The sequence below is a fragment of the Scyliorhinus torazame genome, chromosome 3 (assembly GCF_047496885.1).
Source record: "Scyliorhinus torazame isolate Kashiwa2021f chromosome 3, sScyTor2.1, whole genome shotgun sequence".
In the NCBI taxonomy this organism is placed as follows: Eukaryota; Metazoa; Chordata; class Chondrichthyes; order Carcharhiniformes; family Scyliorhinidae; genus Scyliorhinus; species Scyliorhinus torazame.
The window spans coordinates 280,823,427-280,848,056 of record NC_092709.1 but is presented as its reverse complement, the minus strand read 5'-3'; the positions used below and the strand labels follow the sequence as shown (position 1 = coordinate 280,848,056).

Sequence of the window (24,630 nt, the reverse complement as noted above, 5' to 3'; positions counted from 1 at the left end):
CCTGAACGGAGAATCCTGCCCTATATCTGATATTTAGAGTCGAAGATAGCAGTCACTTTACACAGAGAACTGCAAAATTCACTTCCAGCATTAGTGATGGAGGCTGAAACTATGGGCGGGATTCTCTGGTCCCACTGATGTAAATGAGAGATTTGGCTGAGCGGCAAATTGTCCGTTCGCTCTAGCAGCGGTAGTGGGGCGGACTCGCAAAGGAGAAACCCGGCCTATGTCAAAATTCAAGATGTGATTGGATAGGTCGGTAAAAACAAAAAGAGTAACAGGTTATGAGAACAGGGTGGTTAAATCTGATTGGGACAACTTGTTTACAAGGAGGGTGAATACAGATTGATCGGACTGAATGGTCTGTTTGCAACTTCTAACTTTGCAGTACCAGAGCAGGTCCTAATCATTTCAATCTCTTAACTGTGCTCAGTGAATATGACTGGTGCGGAACTGCACCATGTCGACCAAATTTGTTCCTTAGGCCGTGATGCTCCAGCTGTTCGCTGGCGGCGGGATTCTCTGGTCCAGTCGGCAGCGTACCCCCCCCCCCCCCCCCATCGGTTTCCCGACAGTGTGGATTGGTAGTGTGGCTTCAATGGAAGCAGAGAATCCCGCCAGAGAGAAGCAGTGAATGGCATGCCACTTCCCGCTGCTGAGAAATACGTGGCTGGGAGGACTATGGTCTCATAGTTAGATGATCTCAGGCAAATGTGTGATGGATATATGGCAGTTGGCCAAAGCCTCTTTGGTTGGAGAAGGAAAAATCCACTCATTCCTTTTTTCTTGATTTTTATCTGTGAACCTCTAGTTTACATGTGTCAAGGATGGGTGGAAAAAGGATAGGTCTGGATTGTAGCATTTCATAAAGGAGTACAGGCAGCTGACATTTGTTGTTAAGACTCATACTTGAATAGTGACAACCTTGCCAGGTCCTTGGACCGTGCCAATATCATGGGACCGTACTCCAGCAATGAATCAACTTTTACAAGGGGTGGAAAATTTTGCGAAAGAAATAATTTAGAAATAAAATCTGCTTCATGAGTTACCTGTCGATAATATAATTTATAAGATAAACTTGATTTAAAAGTCCTTTCTTTTATTAAGTCGCTCAACATTTTAAACCTTTCTCAGATCATGATACAATAGAGTTGAAAATCCAATTAAGAGTTTTATACTATTTGGAGTTACATTTATTGAGGGTTATGCGGGCAGCACGGTAGTACAAGTGGATAGCACTGTGGCTTCCCAGTGCCAGGGTCCCAGGTTTGATTCCCTGCTGGGTCACTGTCTGTGCGGAGTCTGTACATCCTCCCTGTGTGTGCGTGGGTTTCCTCCGGGTGCTCCGGTTTCCTCCCACAGTCCAAAGACGTGCAGGTTAGGTGGATTGGCCATGATAAATTGCCCTTAGTCACCAAAAAGGTTAGGAGGGGTTATTGGGTTACGGGGATAGGGTGGGAGTGAGGGCTTAAGTGGGTCGGTGCAGACTCGATGTGCCGAATGGCCTCCTTCTGCACTGTATGTTCTATACACAGTGATGCATATTATCAGCTTTTCTCTTTAATAGAGCTTGGGTCAATTGTCAAGTGACTAACCTAAAGTCTGAGTATGAAAGTACTGCATTGTCCATTTTAAAAAAGCATATTTGACAAACTTGTTTTCTTTTTGGAGGGAGGAAAGGGTCCGGGAGAGGATAAAAGAGCCATTTGTCGTTTTATACATTCATTGTAAGTTCTTACATCCTGTTATATTCTAGGAAACAAGCTGGTCAAATATTTTGACTACATGCTTCCCTTAGCAAAGTTCTGCTGCTGTAATATCCATTTCTAAAATACAGTACAGAGCAAAGCAAATGGCTCTGTATCAAACTCAGGTCCTGAATGAATTTCTCCTAACGTTCGGAATAAAGGAATGGTTTTGTTACTGAGTTGTGGGATTGGGGCTTCATTGGCAAGGCCAGAAATTATTGCCCATTCCTAGCTGCTATTGAGAAGGTGGTGGTGAGCTGCCTTCTTGAACTTTTGCAGTCTGTTGGAAAAGGTACACCCACAATGCTGTTAACTAAGATGTTCCAGGATTTAGGGCCAGCAGATGAAAGAACTGCAATATATATTTACAAGGTCGGGTGGTCTGTGACTTGGAGGAAGTTTTGCAGGCAGCACCTGCTGTCCTTGACCTTCAAGGCACTCGAGGCCTGGTGTGGGGCGTGGTACTGAAGACGCTTGATGAGTTGCAGCTTTGCATTTTGTGGGTGGCACACTCTATAGCCACAGTGTGCTGTGATGCACAGAGTGAGTTTAAAGCCTAGATGGGAAGCCAGTCAAGCGGGCTGTTTTGACCTGGATGATGTTGAGTTTCTCAAAGATTATTAGAGCTGTATTCATCCAGGCAAGTGGAGAGTATTCCATTGCACTCCTGACTTGTGCAGATGATGAAAATGTTTTGGGGAGTCAGTGTCATGATATGCACTCATGCACATAATGAGATACAGACAGGCAGTGACAGACATCCGATACAGCCAATCAATATACAGGACAGAACACAACCAATCACCAAACAGAACACTAGAAGGGGGTTTCCCACTATAAAACACATGAGGCATCAGCACTCAACCTCTTTCCACTGGTGACAACTGCAGTGACAGTCAGGATATATATATCAGTTAACACCTTCTACACGTGGCTCAGAGCTAGTCTGGTCTAGTTAGGTATAGTTAGTATACTTAGAGTAGTAGTGTCAACCCACAGCAAGCTGTGTGCATTGTTACAGAAGTTCAATAAATCGTATTGGACCAACGTCTAAGTTTGGTGTCTGTTTTCCAGTAAAACTGCATCCAGTTGCAGTCCGTGTTACCCCAGGGTGAATAACACGACAGGCAGGAAGTGTGTTACACAGTACAAAGCTGGCATAGGCTTTGCAACAATGAACCATCCCTTCAATAAGGTGACTTGCCTTCCAAGGAATGAATGATCGTCTGATAGTGCTTAAACTCCCTCTGCAGGGCAACAGCAAGCAACTCTCATTGGCGTGTACACCCCTATCAAAACCAATCCTGACAAGTCCAGGCTAAATCCTCTGATGGCCTCCATTCCTTCATTGTTGCTGTGCCAAAGTCAGATAAGCTAATCATTCTTGGTGACTTCAATGTAACAGTTGGTGCAGATTACCATTCAAGGAGTCATCGGAGTAAAATCAGGGTTGCCAGTTCTCACAGCAATGGCCTCCACTTCCTGAAGAAGTCTGCTGAGCATGTGCTCTCAATTGTTAACACACACCTCCATAGTCACAACAAGGGCCGTAATTCCCCTGCCTTTCACTGGCGACGGGACTCTCTGGTCTCGCCAGCAATGCATCCCTGCCTGCGGGTTTCCAACGGCGTGCGGTGGCTTCAATGGGAAATCCCATTGACAGCAGAAGGAACAGAGAATCCTGCCGCCAGCAAATGGTGCCCTGCCACCTGCTGCTTAGATAAATGCAGCTGGGGGATTGGAGAATCCAGCCCAAGATCTTTTGGACGGACCTACATTCTCTGTATCTAATCCACTATTCCATACATACATAGAAACACATTTCATCGGCAGACAGTGGAACAGGCAGTATTCATGCAACGCCACCTGTGACACTGACCGTTGAATGAGCACCATCTTGTCATTTCAATGTTAAATATCGGGCGGGATTTATCGACCACCCTGCCGCGTGTTTTTCGGTGGCAGAGGCAGCCCACCAGCAGGATCTACTCGTCCCGCCGGTGTTAACCCTGATCAACGGGAAACCTGCGTACCGGCGTGGGACCCGGAATTTCCTGTTGGCATGAAGAGCCGGGGCTGGATTCTCTGCTCCGCCATGCCACTTTTCTGTCTCGACCCTCCGGCGGGATTCTCCATTATGCCGGCCGGTCACTGTGGTTTCCCATTGTGGGGCAGCCCCACGCCCACGGGAAACGACCGGGTGCCGGCAAAACAGAAAACCCCCGACGGCGGAGAGTCCCGCAGCCGGTAAATCCCATCCATCATGATCTATTCTCCTAGTTGTCCCCAGGGCATGGCGGTCCAGAAGCATCTTTCGCTTTATTCTTTCAGGGGATGGGGTCATCGCTGGCTTGGCCGGCATTTTTATTGCTCGTCCCTCATTTCCCTTGAGAAAGTAGTGGTGAGCTGCCTTCTTGAACCATGGTGGTCCATGTGTGTAGATACGCCCACAGTGCGTAGGTACCCTGGGGTAGAGGGGGAGTTCTAGGAATTTGATCCAACAACAGTGAAGGAATGGTAATCTAGTTCCAAATCAGGATGATATGTGGCTTGGAGGGCAACTTGCAGGTGGTGTTCCCATGTATCTGTCCTTCTCGGTAGTAGGAAGGTTTGAAAGGTCCTGTCAAAGGAGCCTTGGTGAGTTGCTGCAGTGCATCTTGTGGTAGTACACACTGCTGCCACTGTTCATCAATGGCGGAGCGGGAGAATGTTTGTTTCAAGGAGCCAATAAAGCAGGCTGTTTTTTTCTGGATAGTGTTGAACCTTTTGAGTGTTGTTGGAGCTGCACTGATCCAGACAAGTGGAGAGTATTTAATCAGGTCTCAAGGCAACCATGAAGGAATCTCTCTCAGAAAATCATGAGAGTGAAAATGGACATTCACTGCATTGAGAATGACTGGGCGATCTCCAGTGATATAGTGTATTCCACTGCTCGAGAATCCCTTGCCCCTACCTATCATAAGCACTGATTGGTTTGATGAAAATAATGACATAATCCAGAAACTACTGGTGGAGAAACATCGACTCTACAAGATTTATCTCAATGACATGACATTTCTATCCAAGCCAAATGCCTCCTGAAACATCCACATTGCAAACCTGGAGAGATGTAAGACACTTGGCCGAATCAGAAAGCAGATGATCTTCAGCCATATACTTCAGTCAAGGGCGGCACGGTGGTACAGTGGTTAGAACTGTTGCTTCACAGCACCGAGGTCCCAGATCGATTCCCGGCTTGGGTCACTGTCTGTGCGGAGTCTGCCTTTCTCCGTGTCTGCGTGGGTTTCCTCCGGGTGCTCCGGTTTCCTCCCGGATGGCTCGAAAGACATGCTGGTAGGTAATGTGGACATTCTGAATTCTCCCTCTGTGTACCCAAACAGGTGCTGGAATGTGGCGTCGAGGGGCTTTTCACAGCAACTGTAAATGTGTTAATGTAAGCCTTCTTGTGACAATAAAGATTATTATATAGACTGCAAAGACTGTAAGAGATGCACTGAAATCTATCGATGGGCCCCAAACTATTGGTTCATCACCAATCTTCAATACTGACAGGCCAACCCGGCTCACAGCCCAAATTCCAGACAGCCCTTTAATCAGATGGTCAATTGACCTTCACCCATTCATTAATAAACAATCAACAGGCTGCCAAAGGTTGTCATCATTTAAAAAAAAAAAATCTTTCTTGTCACAAGTAGGCCTACATTAACAATGTAATGAAGTTACTGTGAAAAGCCCCGAATCGCCACATTCCAGCGGCTGTTTGGTTACACAGAGGGAGAATTCAGGATGTCCAAATTACCTAACAGCACATCTTTTGGGACTGTGGGAGGGAACCGGAGCACCAGGAGGAAACCAACGCAGACACAGGGAGAACGTGCAGAATCCACACAGACAGTAACCCAAGCTGGGAATCGAACCTGGGACCCAGGCGCTGTGAAGCAACAGTGCTAACCTCTTGATCACCCTCCCACACAAATAGAAACAACAAATAGAATTAAACTCCTGTCTAGTGGCAAAGTGGCAGGAGCTAACACTGTCCCAGCTGGAATCTACAGTGCTGAAGGTCAATGTCTGCTCAAGAAACTCATTGAACTCCTGAAGCTTGCGTGGGAATGAGGAATCGTCCTGTGAGAAGCAGAAATGCCTTCACTGTCCACCGGTCATGCAGAGAGGAGCTCACAAATCTCGTGACAATCATAGAGGATTCTCACTCCTCTCCATCACTGGCAAATCTTTTGCTAGAATCCTTCTGAACCAATTAATGCAACATCTCGACCAGGATGTGTTGTCAGAGTTGGTGTAGTTTCAGTAAAGGTTGGGAACCACTGATGTTGGGCTGGATTCTCCGTCGGCGGGATCTTCCGCTTCACCGGTAACGCACTCAAGCCCGCGGATTTCCCGATGGCATGGGGATGGCCACAATGGGGGTGTCTGCCGAGACGGAGGATCCTGCTGCCAGCGGGGGCGCGCCGTGCCAGGAAACAGGTTTGGCGGGATGAAGAATCCTGCCCATGGTGTTTGCAGTTGAGGCAGCTCCACGAGAACAGAACATAAATCTCTACACCACAATTGTTGACCTGACCAGGGCCTTCAACAGTCAACCATGGGGGCTTCTGGACGGTAACAAAGAAATTCAGATGCCCTGATAAGATGCAGTTCCATGATGTGATGCTTGCACGTCTTCGATAATGATGAGTCTTACCCATTCACAGTGGTGTGCTAGCACCAGCCCTCATCAGCACAATTTTCTTCACTATGCCCTCCAATGCCTACCATGATGGTGATCCTGGCATCAAAATCAGGTATTGCATGGGTGGGAAACTGTTCAATCTCAGATGACTGTGAGTTTCAGTGGTACCTTCTACCCCAACCCCCTTCCCCCATATATCCTAAAGCCTCAGTCAGGATGCTTGATGAGGGACCCTCCCTGAAAGGCCTCTGCAAACCCAATGAGGTTTCCTGGACGGCCTTTAGGCGGCATGTGAAAGTAGTGTGGCTCCCATTCAATCCTGAGCCACCACTAAACTGTGGTGGATTCAGGGATAATTGGTGTCAATTGGCTTGTGAATGAGCCAATGTGACATCCAACCGTCAGCGGTGGAATTCCTGCACTGGACCCTTCCCATCTCTAGCTCAATTAGTTTGTCCAACGCTAGGAATCCAAAGCGGAATCTCCCCCAATTCTCCTGCCTCACCCCTGCCATCATGTCTCCTCTGGCTGGTACAATTAAATTCCATCCAAGGTTTCACTATTCTAGGAAGGGAATACTGCCCATTCTCCCGCGAAGGTATTAAACCTTTTAACAAAATAAAAACATTGTGAGAGTTGTGGTATGAAATAAGGTCCTTCATTGACTATTATCTGTTTAAAATAAACATATGCCTCATTTTTAGGTTACAGGGAGGTGAAGAACTGACAGGTGTAAAGCAAAACTCTTGATAAAGGTCAAATTCACAATTATATTTGGTTACAATGATGTCCAATGCGTTTTCTATTAATGCATTTATGGAATCCATGTGAAATTGTCTTTTACTCTTCCTATCATCCATTCCTATCTCCTTAAGGAGTTGATAAGTGTCGGGCTATACCAGGCTGTACCAGGAGAGTTGGTTCCCCAATTAGATATTTGATGCATGATCAATTACACAAAGACGAGAGTTGAATGCAACTGAGGCTTTATTACACTAAGATGTGTGGCCTCCTACAGCAGCTGGTGAAATGGCTGCTGTACGGGATCACATATTTATACTCCGCCTACTGGACAGAGCCAGCAGGCAGGGAACTATCCCCGTACCAGTAGTACAGGGCCTTACCACAAATCACCCAATATATACATCAGTGGTGACTACCACATTCACCCCCTATTAAAATTGAGTCCGGCGGGGTGGTGGAGAACTATACACAAGTACATGTTTTAAAATACAGAGAAAAAATATTGAGTCCAGCGGGGGTGGAGGAGAATTATGCAGAAGGATGATGTTTTAAGAGTCCAGATCAAGTTACAGGTTCAGTTGGTCCGGAGCCTTGATCTGCCGTTGGGAGCGCCGCAGTGGTGGCGGCAATTCCAGTGCCGGTCTGGTCCTCGGTGACTCCAGGAGCATGCCGAAATCCTCCTCATCCTCGGGCATGGGCAGGGGGAGGATGGGTTGTCCTGGGGCGGGGATTGTGGCTGGGTGCGCATGGCGGAGGGGAGGGTGGCGCCGAGCCGGAGGGGTGAGTGTGTGGAACCTGCTGGTGCCAGGTCCCTGAGGGAGACAGTATCTTGGCGGCTGTCGGGATACGCTACGTAGGCGTACTGTGGGTTGGCGTGGAGTAGCTGTACCCTTTCAACCAATGGGTTCGCCTTGTGGAGTCGTATGTGCCTATGGAGAAGTATGGGTCCTGGAGCTGCGAGCCAGGTCGGGAGCGACACCTCAGAGGTGGACTTCCTGGGGAAGGCGAAGAGACGTTCATGGGGTGTGTCATTAGTCGCAGTGCATAGGAGCGACCAAATGGAGTGCAGTGCGTCGCGGAGGACCTCCTGCCAGCAGGAGGCTGGGAGATTTCTGGACCGTAGGGCCAGCTGGACGGCCCTACAGACCGTCCCATTCTCCCTCTCCACCTGCCCGTTTCCCCGGTGGTCATAGCTGGTCATCCTGCTCGACGCGATACCCTTGTTGAGCAGGAACTGACGCAGCTCATCGCTCATGAATGAGGATCCCCTGTCGCTGTGGACGTAGGCGGGGAAGCTGAACAGAGCGAAGATGGTGTTGAGGGCTTTGATGATGGTGGCAGACGTCATATTGGGACATGGGATGGCGAAGGGGAATCTGGAATACTCATTGACCACACTGAGGAAGTACGTTTTACGGTCGGTGGAGGGGAGGGGCTATTTGAAGTCCACGCTGAGACGTTCAAAGGGGCGGGAGGCTTTCACCAGGCACGCATGGTCTGGCTGGTAGAAGTGCGGTTTGCACTCCGCACAGACCTGGCAGTCTCTGGTGATCGCCCTGACTTCCTCGCCGGAGTAGGGCAGATTGCGGGCCTTGATGAAGTGGTACTAACGTGTGACTCCCGGGTGACAAAGGTTGTCGTGCAAAGTCCGGAGTCGGTCCACCTGTGCGCTGGCACATGTACCTCGGGATAGGGCATCGAGGGGCTCATTGAGCTTAACGGGGCGATACAAAATCTCGTAGTTGTAGGTGGAGATTTCGATCCTCCACCTCAAGATTTTATCATTTTTGATCTTGCCCCGCTGTGTGTGGTTAAACATGAAAGCTACCGACCATTAGTCAGTGAGGAGAGGGAATCTCCTGCCGGCCAGGTAATGCCTCCAATGTCGCACAGCTTCAACGATGTTTTGGGCCTCTTTTTCGACGGAGGAGTGCCGAGTTTCGGAGACATGAAGGGTTCGTGAAAAGAATGCCACGGGCCTGCCTGGTTGAGGGTGGCGGCCAGAGCTACGTCTTGATGCGTCGCTCTCATCTTGGAAGAGGAGCGTCTCGTCGACTGCGTGCATGGCGGCTTTGGCGATGTCGGCCTTAATATGGTTGAAGGCCGTTAGGGGAAAAAGAGTGGATTGGATGAGTGGGCGGGCCTTGTCCGCATAATTTGGGACCCACTGGGCATAGTAAGAAAAGAACCCCAGGCAACGTTTGATGGCCTTGGGGCAGTGGGAAGTGGAGCATGCGGTCAGGATCGGGCCCCAGAACTCCGTTCTGGACCACATAGCCGAGGATGGCTAAGCGGTTCGTGCTGAACACACATTTCTCCTCGTTGTGAGTGAGGTTGAGTAGAGTGGCGGTGCGGAGAAATTTGGCAAGGTTGGCGTCATGGTCCTGCTGATCGTGGCCGCAGATGGTGACATTGTCAAGGTACGGGAAAGTGGCCCGCAGCCCGTACCGGTCGACCATTCGGTCCATTTCCCATTAGAAAACCGAGACCCTGTTGGTGACGCTGAAAGGAACCCTGAGAAAATGGTAGAGGCGGCCATCTGCCTCGAAGGCAGTGTATGGGCGGTCCGCCTTACGGATGGGGAGCTGGTAGTAGGCGGATTTAAGGTCCACACTTGAGAAGACCGGGTACTGTGCAATGATTGACCATATCAGATATGCGTGGGAGGGGGTACTCATTGAACTGCGTGTACCTGTTGATGGTCTGGCTGTAGTTCACGACCATTCTGTGTTTTTCCCCAGTTTTCACCACTACCACTTGGGCTCTCCAGGGGCTGTTGCTGGCCTCGGTGATGCCTTCCCGAAGCAGTCGCTGGACTTCGGACCTGATGAAGGTCCTGTCCTGGGTGCTGTACCGTCTGCTCCTGATGGCAACGGGTTTGCAATCTGGGGTTAAGTTTGCAAATAGGGAAGGTGGGTCGACCTTTAGGGTCACGAGGCCGCACACAGTAAGGGGTGGTAGGGGCCCGCCGAATTTCAATGTTAGGCTCTGGAGGTTGCACTGGAAGTCCAAGCCGAGTTGCAAGGCAGCGCAGAGGTTGGGGAGGACGTAAAGGCGGAAGCCGGTAAACTCCATGCCCTAGACAGTGAGAGTGGCTATGCAGTACCCCCGGATCGCCACGGAGTGGGACCCGGAGGCCAGGGAGATTCTCTGATTGGCGGGGTGTACCGCGAGGGAGCAGCGCCTTACTGTATCAGGATGAATGAAGCTCTCGGTGCTCCCGGAGTCCAGCAGGCAGGAGATCTCGTGCCCATCGATTTTCATGTTTGTAGAGGTGGTTGTTAGGTTGTGTGGGCGAGACTGGTCAATTGTGACTGTGGCGAGACACGGCTGATCGTCAATGGTGGCAGACAATGGGGTGCCCGGGGGGCATGGGTCCTGGTAAGATGGCGGCGCCCACGGGCCGTGGGGGAGACAAGACGGCGGCACCCACGGGCCGCACGTGGTGGGGGTTGAACAAGATGGCGGCATCCACGGGCCACACGTGGTCCGAGGAGGGGAAGATGGCGGCGCCTACTGGCCGTACGGGGCGGGTCAGAACAATAGTGGCGACTGAACAGGCCTGGCACACCACCATGAAGTGCCCCTTCTTGCTGCAGGCCTTGCAAAGGGTGCTCCGGGCCGGGCAGCGTTGCCGGGGGTGTTTTGGCTGCCCACAGAAGTAACATTTGGGGCCCCCGGGGTTGGTTGGCTGCCGCACGGCACAGGCGTGGGGTTGGCTGAGTGGGGTCCCCGATGGGGCAGCCGTCTGCGGAGTCTACGATGCGTAGGAGGGGTGGGCCGCGCAGCCGGGGGTGTAGGCCTGGATGTTGCGCGAGGCGACCGTCAGCGAGAGCGCAAGCTTTTTGGTTGCCGCGAGGTCGAGCGTGTTCCCTTCTAAAAGGCGTTGGCGGATGTGACCTGACCCTATCCCCGTAACAAAAGCGTCCCTCATAAGCAGGTTCGACTGTTCCGTCGCCGTGATGGCCTGACAGTCAGTCTCTGATAGGGGAATTAGAGCACGCCAGAAGTCTTCTACTGACTCACCAGGGAGTTGACTGCGCATGGAGAGGATGTGTCTGGCGTAAAGCGTGTTCGTCCGCTGAGCGTAGTTTTCTTTCAGTAGCGCAATGGCTTCGTCATAGTTCGGCACGTCCTGGATAAGCAGAAAGACGTTGGAGCTTAGCCGCATGTAGAGGATCTGAATCTTCTGAGCTTCCGGAATTGGGTCTGGTGCAGACCTAATGTAAGCTTCGAAACAAGCTAGCCAATGTTCAAAGTCCTTCTTGACATTGCCTGATTGCGGATCCAGCTGCAGGTGATCCGGCTTGATGCGGAGGTCCAGCTTCTGAAAATTTTAGTGCAATAAATTGATGCACGATCAATGACACAAAGACGAAAGTTGAATGCAACTGAGGCTTTATTACACTAGGATATGTGGACTCCTGCAGCAGCTGGCGAAATGGCTGCCTTACGGGAGCACACATATTTATACTCCGCCTACTGGGCGTGGTGACTACCACAGTATTCCTGTTTGGAGCTGTGTGGGCAGGGAAAGCATGGATTTAGAGAATCTCATTCTGTGTACATTAATTTAAATGCATGGAATATAAAGCACTCCCAGTCCAATTTCTTGACCAGTACCAAATAAGAGAATTATCCCGAGTGCTACAGGCTACTTGACCAGTCAGTAAACGTTCCCAGAGAGCTAGCAGGGTCAGGAATCTAGGCAATTTTCTCCCTCTTCAAATAGAAAAGCCTTGATAATTGCAGCATCAACACAGTGGGCTTGTAATGCAGAATAATACCAGCAACGTGGGTTCAATTCCCGTACCGGCCTCCCCGAACAGGCGTCGGAATGTGGCGACTGGGGGCTTTTCACAGTAACTTCATTGAAGCCTACCTGTGACAATGAGATTATTATTATTGTTATCCCTACTGTTGGCCCAGATGAGATCAGCTAAATCAGCACAGGCTTTTGCATGAACTATTGCGTTCTTCGCCTGTACAACTCAATTTCATACTCACTGCCCTGGATCTTTGTCCCATATCCTTCAAAGGCCTCAGAGACACGTCAGCTAAGAATTGGCGTAAGCTCTGCAGAGACACCTCGAAAGGACTCTTACGAACATAGGACGTAGGAACAGGAGTAAGTTATTGTCTCTTACAGCTCGATCCACCATTTGATAAGACCAACTGTGATTGATCACCATAATTAATATATCTGAGAGATGGGACTGGATTCTCCGCTGGTGGGATTCTCCATTGCGCTGGCAGTGCACCCACGCCTGTGGATTTCCCAGCAGCGTGGGATGGCCACAATGAGGAATCCGATTGTCATGTGACGGAAACAGAGAATCCCGCTGCCGGCGAGAGTGCGCCACCCAGGAAAACGCGGCTGGCAGACTGGAGAATCTCGCCCATGGCCTGTGGAAATCAATGGGGGAAATTGAATGTATTGCATAATTATCAATTCAGAATATTTGAGGAAGTTATGGAAAATCGATTATTCTTTTTATATTTTTCTGATGACCTCACGGATCATATTGGACAAAAAATCCAACAAAGCAACAACCAAACAGGGAGATGGCAGATGAAGCAACCATAACAACCGTCACAGTGCCAGCCAAGTTGACCAGAGCTCCAACACCCGCTCCAACCAGGATTTGTGCCAGCTGCACCATAGCAGTGAGTGCGGCACAGTCGATGCCTTTACCTCTGCCTTCATTCAAAGCTTTTCCACCATTTGCTTTTTCAATCTGCAAACAGAGAAGAAGGAACACCACATATAAATAGAGGGTCTCAGTTTCACAAGAATTTTATGTGTGCCATAATGCTATTTAACATCAGAGATTTAATTTCATAGGGCTGTGACCTTCAAGGAAAATGTTTGCATTGACAACAAAACTTTTGTTCAGCGTCAGCAAGAAGACTAAAAGAGACATGGATAAGTTTTGTCACAAAAATGGCAACAAGTGAAGCAAACCTGCACTCTGTGGTGATTTGCATCGTTGTATGTTATGTTTGTGAATAAATGAATAGAGTTACACAGTATTATATTGCATTCACAGTTCAGACGCAGGCAATTTGGCTTAACAAGTAGGTCCATGCTGATGTTTTTCTCCATGTGAGACTTCTTCCATCCTTTTCCCTCTGAACCATCAACATATTCCTTTCTCTCTCATGTGTTTATCTAGTTACCTCTTAAGTGGACCACTGCTATGTGTCTCAACTACACCTTGTGGGAGTGACTTCCACATTCTAATCACTCTCTGGATAAAGAAATTTCTCCTGAATTCTCTCCTGGTTTCATAAGTAACTTATGTGTAACTAATTTATAATGTACCAGAAGCTCTGAGAAGCACAAGTTTTAGTGAGGAGCTGAAGGAAATTAATATTAGTAAAGAAATGGTTTTGGGGAAATTAATTGGATTGAAGGCGGCAAATCTCCAGGGCCTGATAATCTTCATCCCAGGGTACTGAAGGACGTAGCCCTCGAAATAGTAGATCCATTGGTGGTCATTTTCGAAATTTCTTTGGACTCTGGAATAGTTCCGACAGATTGGAGGGTCGCAAATGTAACCCCGCTATTCAAAAAGAGAATGAGAGAGAAAACAGTGAACTATAGGCCAATGCCAGGAGTAGGGAAGTTGCTGGAGTCCATTATCAACGATTTCATAGCACAGCATTTGGAAAGCAGTGGTTTAAGTGGAATCAGACAAAGTCAGCATGGATTTACTAAAGGGAAATCATGCTTGACAAAGCTACTAGAATGTTTTGAAGATGGGTTCAACTCCCGTCTCGGGGGAAAGTTTAAACTAATGTGGCAGGGGGATGGGAACCGATGGGTGGAAGTCGGAGGGAAGTAAAACGGGGCCAGAAAGAAAAAGCAGTAAGGGGGAAAGTGTAAGGCAGAGAAGCCATAGTCAAAAATCAAAAAGGGCCACAGTACAGTGACTGAGGAGAGTGTGAAAAGGGAGGTGGCCAATGCAGGATTGAGGGGATTGTACCTAAATGGCAACAGTATATGGAACAAGGTAAATTAGCTTGTTGTGCACATTGAAATTGGCCGGTACGATGTTGTGGGCATCACAGAGACGTGGCTGCAAAGGGATCAGGGCTGGGATCTCAATATCCAAGGATATATGTTCTATGAAAGGACAGGCAGATGGGCAAAGGAGGTACGGTTACATTGTTAGTAAGGAATTAAGTTCAATCGATAGCAAGGTGCGATATAGGATCAGAAGGTATAGAATCTCTGTGGGTAGAGTTGAGGAATCGCAAAGGTAAAAAGACCCTAATGGGAGTTATGTACAGGCCCCCGAGCAGTAGTCAGGATATGGAAAGAAAATAAATCAGGAGATACAAAAGGCATGTAAAAAAGGCAATATTACAATAATCATGGGGGACTTCAATATGCAGGTGGACTGGGAAAATCAGGTTGGTAGTGGATCCGAAGAAAGGGAATTTGTGGAATGTTTAAGAGATGTTTATTTGGAGTAGCTTGTGACAGAGCCTACTAGGGAACAGGCAATTCTGGATTTGGTGATGTGTAATGAGGCAGACTTGATTAGGGAACTTAAGGTGAAGGAACCCTGAGGGAGCAGTGACCACAATATGATAGAATTTACCCTGCAGTTTGAGGGAGAAGCTGCAATCAGATGTAAAGGTAATACAATTAAAGAAGGGTAACTACAATGACATGAGAGAGGGGGCTGGCCACAGTTGATTGGAAAAGGAGCCTAGCAGGGAAGACAGTGGAACAGCAATGGCAGGAGTTTTGGGGGGTTATTCGGGAGGCACAACAGAAATTCATCCCAAGGAGGAGGAAACATGCTAAGGGGAGGACAAGGCATCCATGGCTGACGAGGGATGTCAAGGGCAGCATGAAGGCTAAAGAAAAAGCATACAAAGTGGCGAGTTTTAGTGGGAAACCAGAGGATTGGGAAGCCTTTAAAAGCGAGCAGAGGACAACTAAAAAAGCAATAAGGGGGAAGAAGATGAAGTATGAGTGCAAGCTAGCTAGTAATATAAGGGAAGATGGGAAGAGTATTTTCAACATATAAAATGTAAGAGAGAGGCAAAAATAGACATTGGACCACTAGAAAATGTGGCTGGAGAAGTAATAATAGGAAACAAAGAAATGGCAGACGAACTGAATAATTACTTTGCATCAGTCTTCACGGTGGAAGACACCAGTAGGATGCCAGAGCTCCAGGAGAACCAGGGGGCAGAGGTGAGTGCAGTGACCATTACTAAGGAGCAGGTTCTGGGAAACTGAAAGGTCTGAAGGTGGATAAGTCACCTGGACCGGATGGACTACACCCCAGGGCCCTGAAAGAGATAGCTGAGGAAATTGTGGAGACATTAGTGATGATCGTTCAGGAATCACTGGAGGCAGGAAGGGTCCCAGAAGACTGGAAGGTGGCTAATGTAACACCACTGTTTAAGGGAAATTATAGGCTGGTTAGCCTGACTTTGGTCATTGGTAAGATTTTAGAGTCTGTTATTAAAGATGAGATCGCGAAGCACTTAGAAGTGCATGGTAAAATAGGACTGAGTCAGCCCGGCTTTGTCAAAGGGAGGTCGTGTCTGACAAATCTGTTAGTTCTTTGAGGTGGTAACAAGCAAATTAGACAAAGGAGAACCAGTGAATGTGATTTATTTAGATTTCCAGAAGGCCTTTGACAAGGTGCCACATAGGAGACTTAAATAAGTTAAGAGCTTATGGTGTTCAGGGTAAGATCCTGGCAAGGATAGAGGATTGGCTGACTGGCAGAAGGCAGAGAGTGGGGATAAAGGGGTCTTTTTCAGGATGGCAGCCAGTGACTAGTGGTGTGTCTCAGGAGTCTGTGCTGGGACCACAACGTTTCACAATATACATTAATGATCTGGAAGAAGGTACTGAAGGCACCATTGCTAAGTTTGCAGATGATACAAAGATCTGTAGAGGGACAGGTAGTATTGAGGAAGCAAGGGGGCGCAGAAGGACAAGGACAAGCTGGGAGAGTGGGCAATGATGTGGCAAATGAAATACAATGTGGAAAAGTGTGAGGTTATGCACTTTGGAAGGAGGAATTTAGGCACAGACTATTTTTGAAATGGGGAAATGCATCGGAAAGCAGAAGCACAAAGGGACTTGGGAGTCCTTGTTCACGATTCTCTTAAGGTTAATGTGCAGGTTCAGTCGGCTGTTAAGAAGGCAAATACAATGTTAGCATTCATGTCAAGAGGGCTAGAATACAAGACCAGGGATGTACTTCTGAGGCTGTATAAGGCTCTGGTCAGACCCCATTTGGAGTATTGTGAGCAGTTTTGGGCCCCATACCTAAGTAAGGACGTGCTGGCCTTGGAAAGGGCCCAAAGGAGGTTCACAAGAATGATCCCTGGAATGAAGAACTTGTCGTATGAGGAACGTTTGAGGACTCTGGGTCTGTACCCGTTGGAGTTTTGAAGGATGAGAGGGAATCTTATTGAAACTCACAAGATACTGCGAGGCCTGGACAGAGTGGACGTGGAGAGGATGTTTCCGCTTGTAGGAAAAACTGAAACCAGAGGACACCATCTCAGACTAAAGGGACGATCCTTTAAAACAGAGATGAGGAGGAATTTCTTCAGCCAGAGGGTGGTAAATCTGTGGAACTCTTTGCCGCAGAAGGCTGTGGATGCAAATTCACTGAGTGTCTTTAAGACAGAGATAGATAAGTTCTTGATTAATAAGGGGATCAGGGGTTATGGGGAAAAGGCAGGAGAATGGGGATGAGGAAAGATCAGCCATGATTGAATGGCGGAGCAGACGCGATGGGCCAAGTGGCCTAATTCTGCTCCGTCACACACGGGGAGAATGTGCACACTCTGAATAGACAGTGACCCAAGCCGGGATCAAACCTGGGACCCTGGCGTCCTTACTGCTGCAAGCGAGGACTGAGAATTTGGCGCTCAGCCAAATCTCCCATTGTCTGCAGCGGGATCTATTCATGCTGCTTGCTGGTTTTTCATAAAGGATACCTGCAGCTTTTAAAAGGGGCAGCACGGTAGCATAGTGGTTAACGCAATTGCTTCACAGCTCCAGGGTCCCGGGTTCGATTCCCGGCTTGGGTCACTGTCTGTGCGGAGTCTGCACGTTCTCCCCGTGTGTGCGTGGGTTTCCTCCGGGTGCTCCGGTTTCCTCCCACAGTCCAAAGATGTGCAGGGTTAGGTGGATTGGCCATGCTAAATTGCCCTTAGTGTCCAAAATTGCCCTTAGTGTTGGGTGGGGTTACTGGGTTATGGGGATAGGGTGGCGGTGTTGACCTTGGGTAGGGTGCTCTTTCCAAGAGCCGGTGCAGACTCGATGAGCCGAATGGCCTCCTTCTGCACTGTAAATTCTATGAAAAGAGTTGCATTATGACTGAGGCACTATTTCTTTTAGAGGGTGGTGAATTTGTGGAACTCGCTGCCCCATAGTGCGGTGCAGTCAGAACCATTAAACGGTTTCAAGGGGGAGACAGATAAATTTCTGATTTAAAAAAACGGGTTTAACGGATGTGGGGAACAGGCAGGGAGGTGGATTTGAGACCAGGAAGAGATCAGCCATGATCTGATTGAATGGCGGAGCAGCCTCGAAGGGCTGAAATGCCTACTTCTGCTCCTAATTCCTGTGTTCCTTTGATTGCATAAAATGGTGGCAGTCCTTTGTGAGCAGAATGTGTTCCGTCAAAGCTTGAAAATCAGCTGAACCAGTCGAGAGAATAAATCAAGACTTTCTAATAACAATTCCTGAATAGGATTGATGGATATGAGATGTTCTGCACTCGCAGGGTGGCACGAAACCCTCCAGACACATGCTGAGGAGGCATAAATAGGGATAGGTGTCAATGCCAGAATTATTCATTGATATCCTTTCAAAATAATTCAGTGTCAGAAAAGAAAAACTATTTGACATCGAGAGAAGAAAGACCTACTGGGGGCAATGTTGGCTGGAGGTGCCAGAAACAGTTAGTCCTCCCCACAGTTCAGAATGAGTTTTAATGATATCTGTGGGAGAGACCGGGAAAATCAAGAAAATGTTGCCAATTCACAGCCTATACTACTGATACAGCCTTCACTCCCTTCCTTAGCAATCACACTGTTTGTCAGAATTGGCTGTTAAAGAAAATCATTCATTCAAAGGTCAACCTCTGCAGCCCTCAAGTACCGTCATCACTCAAAACCACTCGGTCAATTTACTTTGTCGGCACAAAAACTTCTGCTGGTTCTCGAGGACACTTCATTTAAAGAGAGAGGATGCACGTGTAGCTCTCGCTGCAATGATATGTCAGAGCTGATATGGGTGAATGCAGTTACGTGACTTAAACATAAGTAAACGCAAAGAATATACCAGCAAGAGAGGAGAACCACCATAAACAACCTTTGTGGGTATTCCCGATAACCTGCTGCAAATTTGAACAGGAACACCACAGAGAGAAGTGAGAAAACATTTATGCTTTACCAATGTTTCTGCTGATCTTCCATTGAAGATATGGTGAATCATTAGGAGAAGGACTTTTGAAATTCCAGAGGAAGTGCTCATTCAGACTCGAAAGGACATCAGAAGGAGTCAGGCACGGCAAGCAGTGGCAGTTTCCTGAGTTGAAGATTCATGTGCAAGATAAGGCAATTGGAATCATCCACTAACTGCATCTTACTGGAATGAAAGGGCCTGTTCATTTCTCTACCAAGATGAATAGCTGTGTGACCTGTACAAGAAGGGTGGGTTGCATCTAAACTGGAGGGGCACCAATATCCTGGCTGGGAGGTTTGCTAGAGTCACTCAGGAAGATTTAAACTGGTATGGCAGTGAGGTGGGAACCTGAGCGCTAGTTTAGAAGGCGTAATAACTGAACGGGAAATAGAGAAGAAAAATAAGAGAACAACATCACCCTGTCTGCTCAACCGCAGTGGTTTGAAGTGTATTTGTTTCAACGCCAGAAGTATAGCGGGTAAGGCAGATGAACTTAAGAGCATTTAAAAAAAAATATATATATTTTTATTAAGGTTTTTTAACAACACAATTTTTTCCCCTTACAAACAATAACCCCCCCCCCCCCCCACCGTAACAAAATAACGCAAATTCTCCCTGAGCAAGATATATACAAGGCAAGATGGTATATTTACATAGCTTTATACACTGGCTCTTGGCCGCGCGTACCGTTTCCCCCCACCCTCCATGCTATCTCCCGCTCGTCCATCCCCTCAGACAGTCTCTCGTTCCCCCCCCCCCCCCCCACCACCCAGGGTTGCTGCTGCTGCTGATCGACCTTCTTCTAACGCTCCGCGAGATAATCTAGGAACGGTTGCCACCGCCTGTAAAACCCATGTGCAGACCCTCTCAAAGCAAACTTAATTCTCTCCAATTTTATGAACCCCGCCATGTCATTAATCCAGACCTCCAGGCTAGGGGGCTTCGCCTCCTTCCACAATAGCAAGACCCTTCGCCGGGCTACTAGGGACGCAAAGGCCAGAATTCCGGCCTCTTTCGCCTCCTGCACTCCTGGCTCATCCACTACTCCAAATATTGCTAGCCCCCAGCTTGGCTTGACCCGGACTTCCACCACCTGGGATATTACTCCCGCCACTCCTCTCCAGAACCCCTCCAATGCCGGGCATGACCAAAACATATGGACATGGTTCGCCGGGCTCCCTGAACATCTTTCACATCTATCCTCTACCCCAAAGAACCTACTCAGCCTCGCCCTCGTCAAATGCGCTCTGTGAACCACCTTAAATTGTATCAGACTGAGCCTGGCACACGAGGAAGAGGTATTAACCCTACCCAGGGCGTCGGCCCATAGCCCTTCCTCAATCTCCTCCTCCAGCTCCTCCTCCCATTTACCTTTCAGTTCTTCTACTAGCGCTTCCCCCTCTTCTTTCATCTCTTGGTATATTTCCGATACCTTGCCCTCCCCGACCCATACCCCCGAGATCACCCTATCTTGAACTTCTTGTGCCGGGAGCAACGGAAATTCCCTCACAAAAGCCCTCACCTGCATATATCTAAATGCATTTCCCGGGGGTAACTCAAATTTCTCCTCCAGTGCCCCTAGACTCGCAAATGTCCCGTCAATGAACAGGTCCCCCATTCTTCTTATCCCCGCCAGCCTTGGAACCCCCCGTCCATCTTCCCCGGGACAAACCGGTGGTTACCCCTGATCGGGGACCACACCGATGCTCCCATTGCACCCCTGTGTCTTCTCCACTGGCCCCAGATCTTTAATGTTGCCGTCACCACCGGGCTTGTGGTGTATTTTGTCGGCGAGAGCGGCAGCGGTGCCGTTACCAACGCCCCCAGGCTCGCTCCTTTGCAGGACGCCATCTCCGTCCTCTTCCATGCTGCCTCCTCTCCCTCCATAACCCACTTACGGATCATCGCCACATTTGCTGCCCAGTAGTAACTCTCTAGGTTTGGCAAAGCCAACCCTCCTCGGTCCCTGCTGCGTTCCAAGAACCCTCTCCTAACCCTCGGGGTCTTATTTGCCCACACATACCCCATAATACTCCTACCTACTCTCTTGAAAAAGCCCTTGGTGATCACGATGGGGAGGCACTGAAACACGAACAAAAACCTCGGAAGGACCACCATTTTGACCGACTGCACCCTACCCGCCAACGAGAGCGGGAGCATGTCCCATCTTTTAAAATCCTCCTCCATTTGCTCCACCACCCTCGTCAAATTCAATTTATGTAGGGCCCCCCAACTTCTGGCTATCTGGATCCCCAGATACCGAAAACTCCTCTCCGCCCTCCTCAGCGGCAGGTCCCCTATCCCTCTTTCTTGGTCCCCTGCCTGTAATACAAAAAGCTCACTCTTCTCTACATTAAGCTTGTAGCCCGAAAACTCTCCTAACTCCTTCAGAGTCTGCATGACCTCCACCATCCCCTCCATTGGGTCCGCCACGTATAGCAGCAGGTCATCCGCATATAGCGATACCCGATGCTCCTCTCCCCCGCGGACTATCCCCCTCCATTTCTGAGACTCCCTAAGTGATATGGCCAAGGGTTCGATCGCCAATGCAAACAACAGGGGGGACAGGGGGCACCCCTGTCTCGTCCCTCGGTACAGCCGAAAGTACTCTGACCGCCGCCGGTTTGTCACTACGCTCGCCACCGGGGCGCTGTAAAGGAGCTTAACCCATCTAATAAACCCTCCCCCGAACCCAAACCTGCGCAATACCTCCCAGAGGTACTCCCACTCTACTCGGTCAAAGGCTTTGTCCGCGTCCATAGCTGCCACTATCTCCGCCTCTCCCTCCTCCGATGTCATCGTTATCACGTTTAAGAGTATTGGTATTTAACTGCCTGCCCTTTACAAATCCCGTTTGGTCCTCGTGTATCACCCCCGGGACACAGTCCTCAAACCTAGTGGCCAGTACCTTCGCCAATAGCTTAGCATCTACATTGAGGAGCGAAATCGGCCTGTACGATCCACATTGCAGTGGGTCCTTGTCTCGCTTTCGGATCAGGGAGATTGTCGCCTCCGACATTGTCTGGGGCAGGGTTCCCTCCTCTCTTGCCTTGTTGAAGGTCCTCACTAGTAGCGGGGCCAGCAGGTCCACATATTTTCTGTAGAATTCCACCGGGAACCCGTCCGGCCCTGGGGCCTTCCCCACTTGCATGCTCCCCAAACCCTTACTCAACTCCTCCAGCCCAATTGGTGCCCCAAACCAACCGCCTCCTGCTCCTCCACCCTCGGGAACCCCAGCTGGTCCAGGAATCGCCTCATCCCCCCTTCCCCCCCTGGGGGCTGGGACCTGTACAGCTCTTCATAAAAGTCCTTAAATACCTTATTTATTTTCGTTGCACTTCGTATCGTGGCTCCCCTTCCATCTTTGATTCCCCCTATTTCCCTCGCTGCCGCCCTCTTACGGAGCTGGTGCGCCAGCATCCGACTAGCCTTTTCCCCGTACTCGTAAGTCGCCCCTTGCGCCTTCCTCCACTGTGCCTCCGCCTTGCCCGGCAGCAGGTCAAACTCCGTCTGGAGCCGTCGCCTTTCCCCAAGTAATCTTTCCTCCGGGGCCTCTGCGTATCTCCTGTCCACCCGCAAGATCTCCCCCACTAACCTCTCCCTTTCCATTCCCTCTATCTTCTCCCTATGAGCCCTAATGGAGATCAGCTCTCCCCTGATCACCGCCTTCAACGCCTCCCATACCACCCCCACTTGCACCTCCCCGTTGTCGTTAGCCTCCAAGTACCTTTCAATACACCCCCTCACCTTCCCACACACCACCTCATCGGCCAGCAGTCCCACATCCAGCCGCCACAGCGGGCGTTGGTCCCTCTCCTCTCCCAGCTCCAGTTCCACCCAGTGCGGGGCATGGTCCAAAACGGCTATTGCCGAATACTCCGTCCCCCCCACTCTCGGGATGAGCGCTCTGCCCAGAACAAAGAAATCTATCCGGGAGTAAGCCTTATGCACGTGGGAGAAAAAAGAAAATTCCCTGGCCTGCGGTCTTGCAAACCTCCATGGGTCCACTACCCCCATCTGATCCATAAACCCCCTAAGTACCTTGGCCGCCGCTGGCCTCCTTCCCGTCCTTGATCTGGAGCGGTCCAGTGCTGGGTCCAGCACCGTATTGAAGTCCCCTCCCATTATTAGTCCTCCTATCTCCAGGTCCGGAATGCGCCCCAACATGCGCTTCATGAATCCAGCATCATCCCAGTTCGGGGCGTATACATTTACCAACACCACCCACGTCCCTTGCAACCTACCGCTCACCATCACATTTCTCCCTCCATTATCCGCTACGATAGTCTTGGCCTCAAATGACACATGCTTTCCCACCAGAATTGCCACCCCTCTATTTTCTGCGTCCAATCCCGAGTGAAATACCTGTCCTACCCATCCCTTTCTTAACCTGACCTGGTCCGCCACCTTCAGGTGTGTCTCTTGGAGCATTGCCACATCTGCCTTCAGTCCCTTCAAGTGCGCGAACACTCGAGCCCGCTTCACCGGCCCATTCAGGCCCCTCACGTTCCACGTTATCAGCCGGATTGGAGGGACCCCGCGCTTCCCAAAGCCTGCCCCGCTCCCCATGGCGCTGCTCCTGTCATGGCCTTGTCCCTCTCCCCCAGCCCATATACCCTTTCCTGCGCGTGGTTAACCCCCTATGTACAACAAACATCATACTTCACCCCTCAAACACCCCCCTCCCACACAAACCCTCAATTAGAGTCCAGTTTTTCAGCTAATATAAAGGTCCACGCCTCTTCGGGCGTTTCGAAGTAGTGGTGTTGGCCATTATGTGTAACCCACAGTCGCGCTGGCTGCAGCATTCCAAATTTCACCCCTTTCCAGTGCAGCACCGCTTTGGCCAGGTTGAAACCCGCTCTCCGCTTAGCGACCCCCGCGCTCCAGTCCGGGTATATTCTGATCTCCGCATTGTCCCACTTGCTGCTCCGTTCCTTCTTGGCCCATTTCAGGACCCACTCTCTGTCCGTAAACCGGTGAAATCTCACCACCATCGCCCTTGGCGGCTCTTTTGCATTGGGCTTCCTCGCTAGCACTCGGTGCGCCCCATCCAGCTCCAGCAATCTCGGGGGGGCCTCCACACCCATCAGCCTCCCGCTCATTGTGCCCACAAATGCCGCGGCATCGGCCCCCTCCATTCCTTCTGGGAGACCCAGGATCCTCAAGTTGTTTCTCCTTGATCTGTTCTCCAGGTCTTCGAGTCTTCCCGCCCACGTCCTGTGCAGCGCCTCGTGCCGCTCCACTCTCTCTGCCAGGCCCATGAGCTCGTCGCCGTTCTCACTCACTTTCTCCTGGATCTCCTGAATCTTCACATCTTGGGCTTTCTGGGTTGCTCCAAGTTTTCCCACCATTGCCAGTATAGGCGCCACCATCTCCTTACGCAGCTCCTCGAAGCAGCCCTTGATGAACTCTTTCATCTCCTCTCTGTCTGTGGGCGCCGCCATTTTGTTTTCTTCTTCTTTCTTCTCCCGCTGCTCCAGGGCCGCTTTCCTTGCCGTTTCACTGCAGGTCCGGTCCATGCAGGGCTGTAGGGGACTTCCTCCGTTCTTCCCCACGGGGTTTTTTTTTTTTAAAAGGTCCGTTGGGGCTCCGTTAGCGGGCCCAAAAGTCCGTTTCTGCAGGAGCTGCCGACTCACGTGGCTAAGCTCCACATCGCCGCGACCCGGAAGTGTCACTTAAGAGCATTTATTAGTACTTGGAATTACGATGTTGTGGCTATCACAGAAACATGGTTAAAGGAAGGGCAGGATTGTCAGCTGAACGTTGGAGGATATAGATTCTTCTGGAGAGATAAAGGGGGATGTAAAAGGGGTGGGGGGTTGCATTACTGGTTAAGGAGAATATTATAGCCGTACTGCAGGAGGACACGTTGGAGGGTTCATACAATGAAGCAATCTGGGTAGAGCTCAGGAACAGGAAGGGGGCAATCACAATGTTGGGGGTTTATTACAGGCCTCCCGACTACCAGCGAGAGATAGAGGAGC

The 24,630-nt window shown here is 49.7% G+C and overlaps 1 protein-coding gene across 1 annotated transcript in view; it reads right to left on the bottom strand.

Annotated features, from left to right (window-relative positions):
- Positions 1–7,407: 7,407 nt before the first annotated feature.
- The window catches only part of slc45a2 (solute carrier family 45 member 2), a 140,040-nt gene continuing 122,817 nt past the window's right edge, over positions 7,408–24,630 (bottom strand). The window contains exon 7 of the mRNA XM_072497313.1: positions 7,408–12,920. Coding sequence (XP_072353414.1) covers positions 12,696–12,920 — 225 coding nt within the window. The 3' untranslated portion in view covers positions 7,408–12,695. The remainder of the gene's footprint in view (positions 12,921–24,630) is intronic.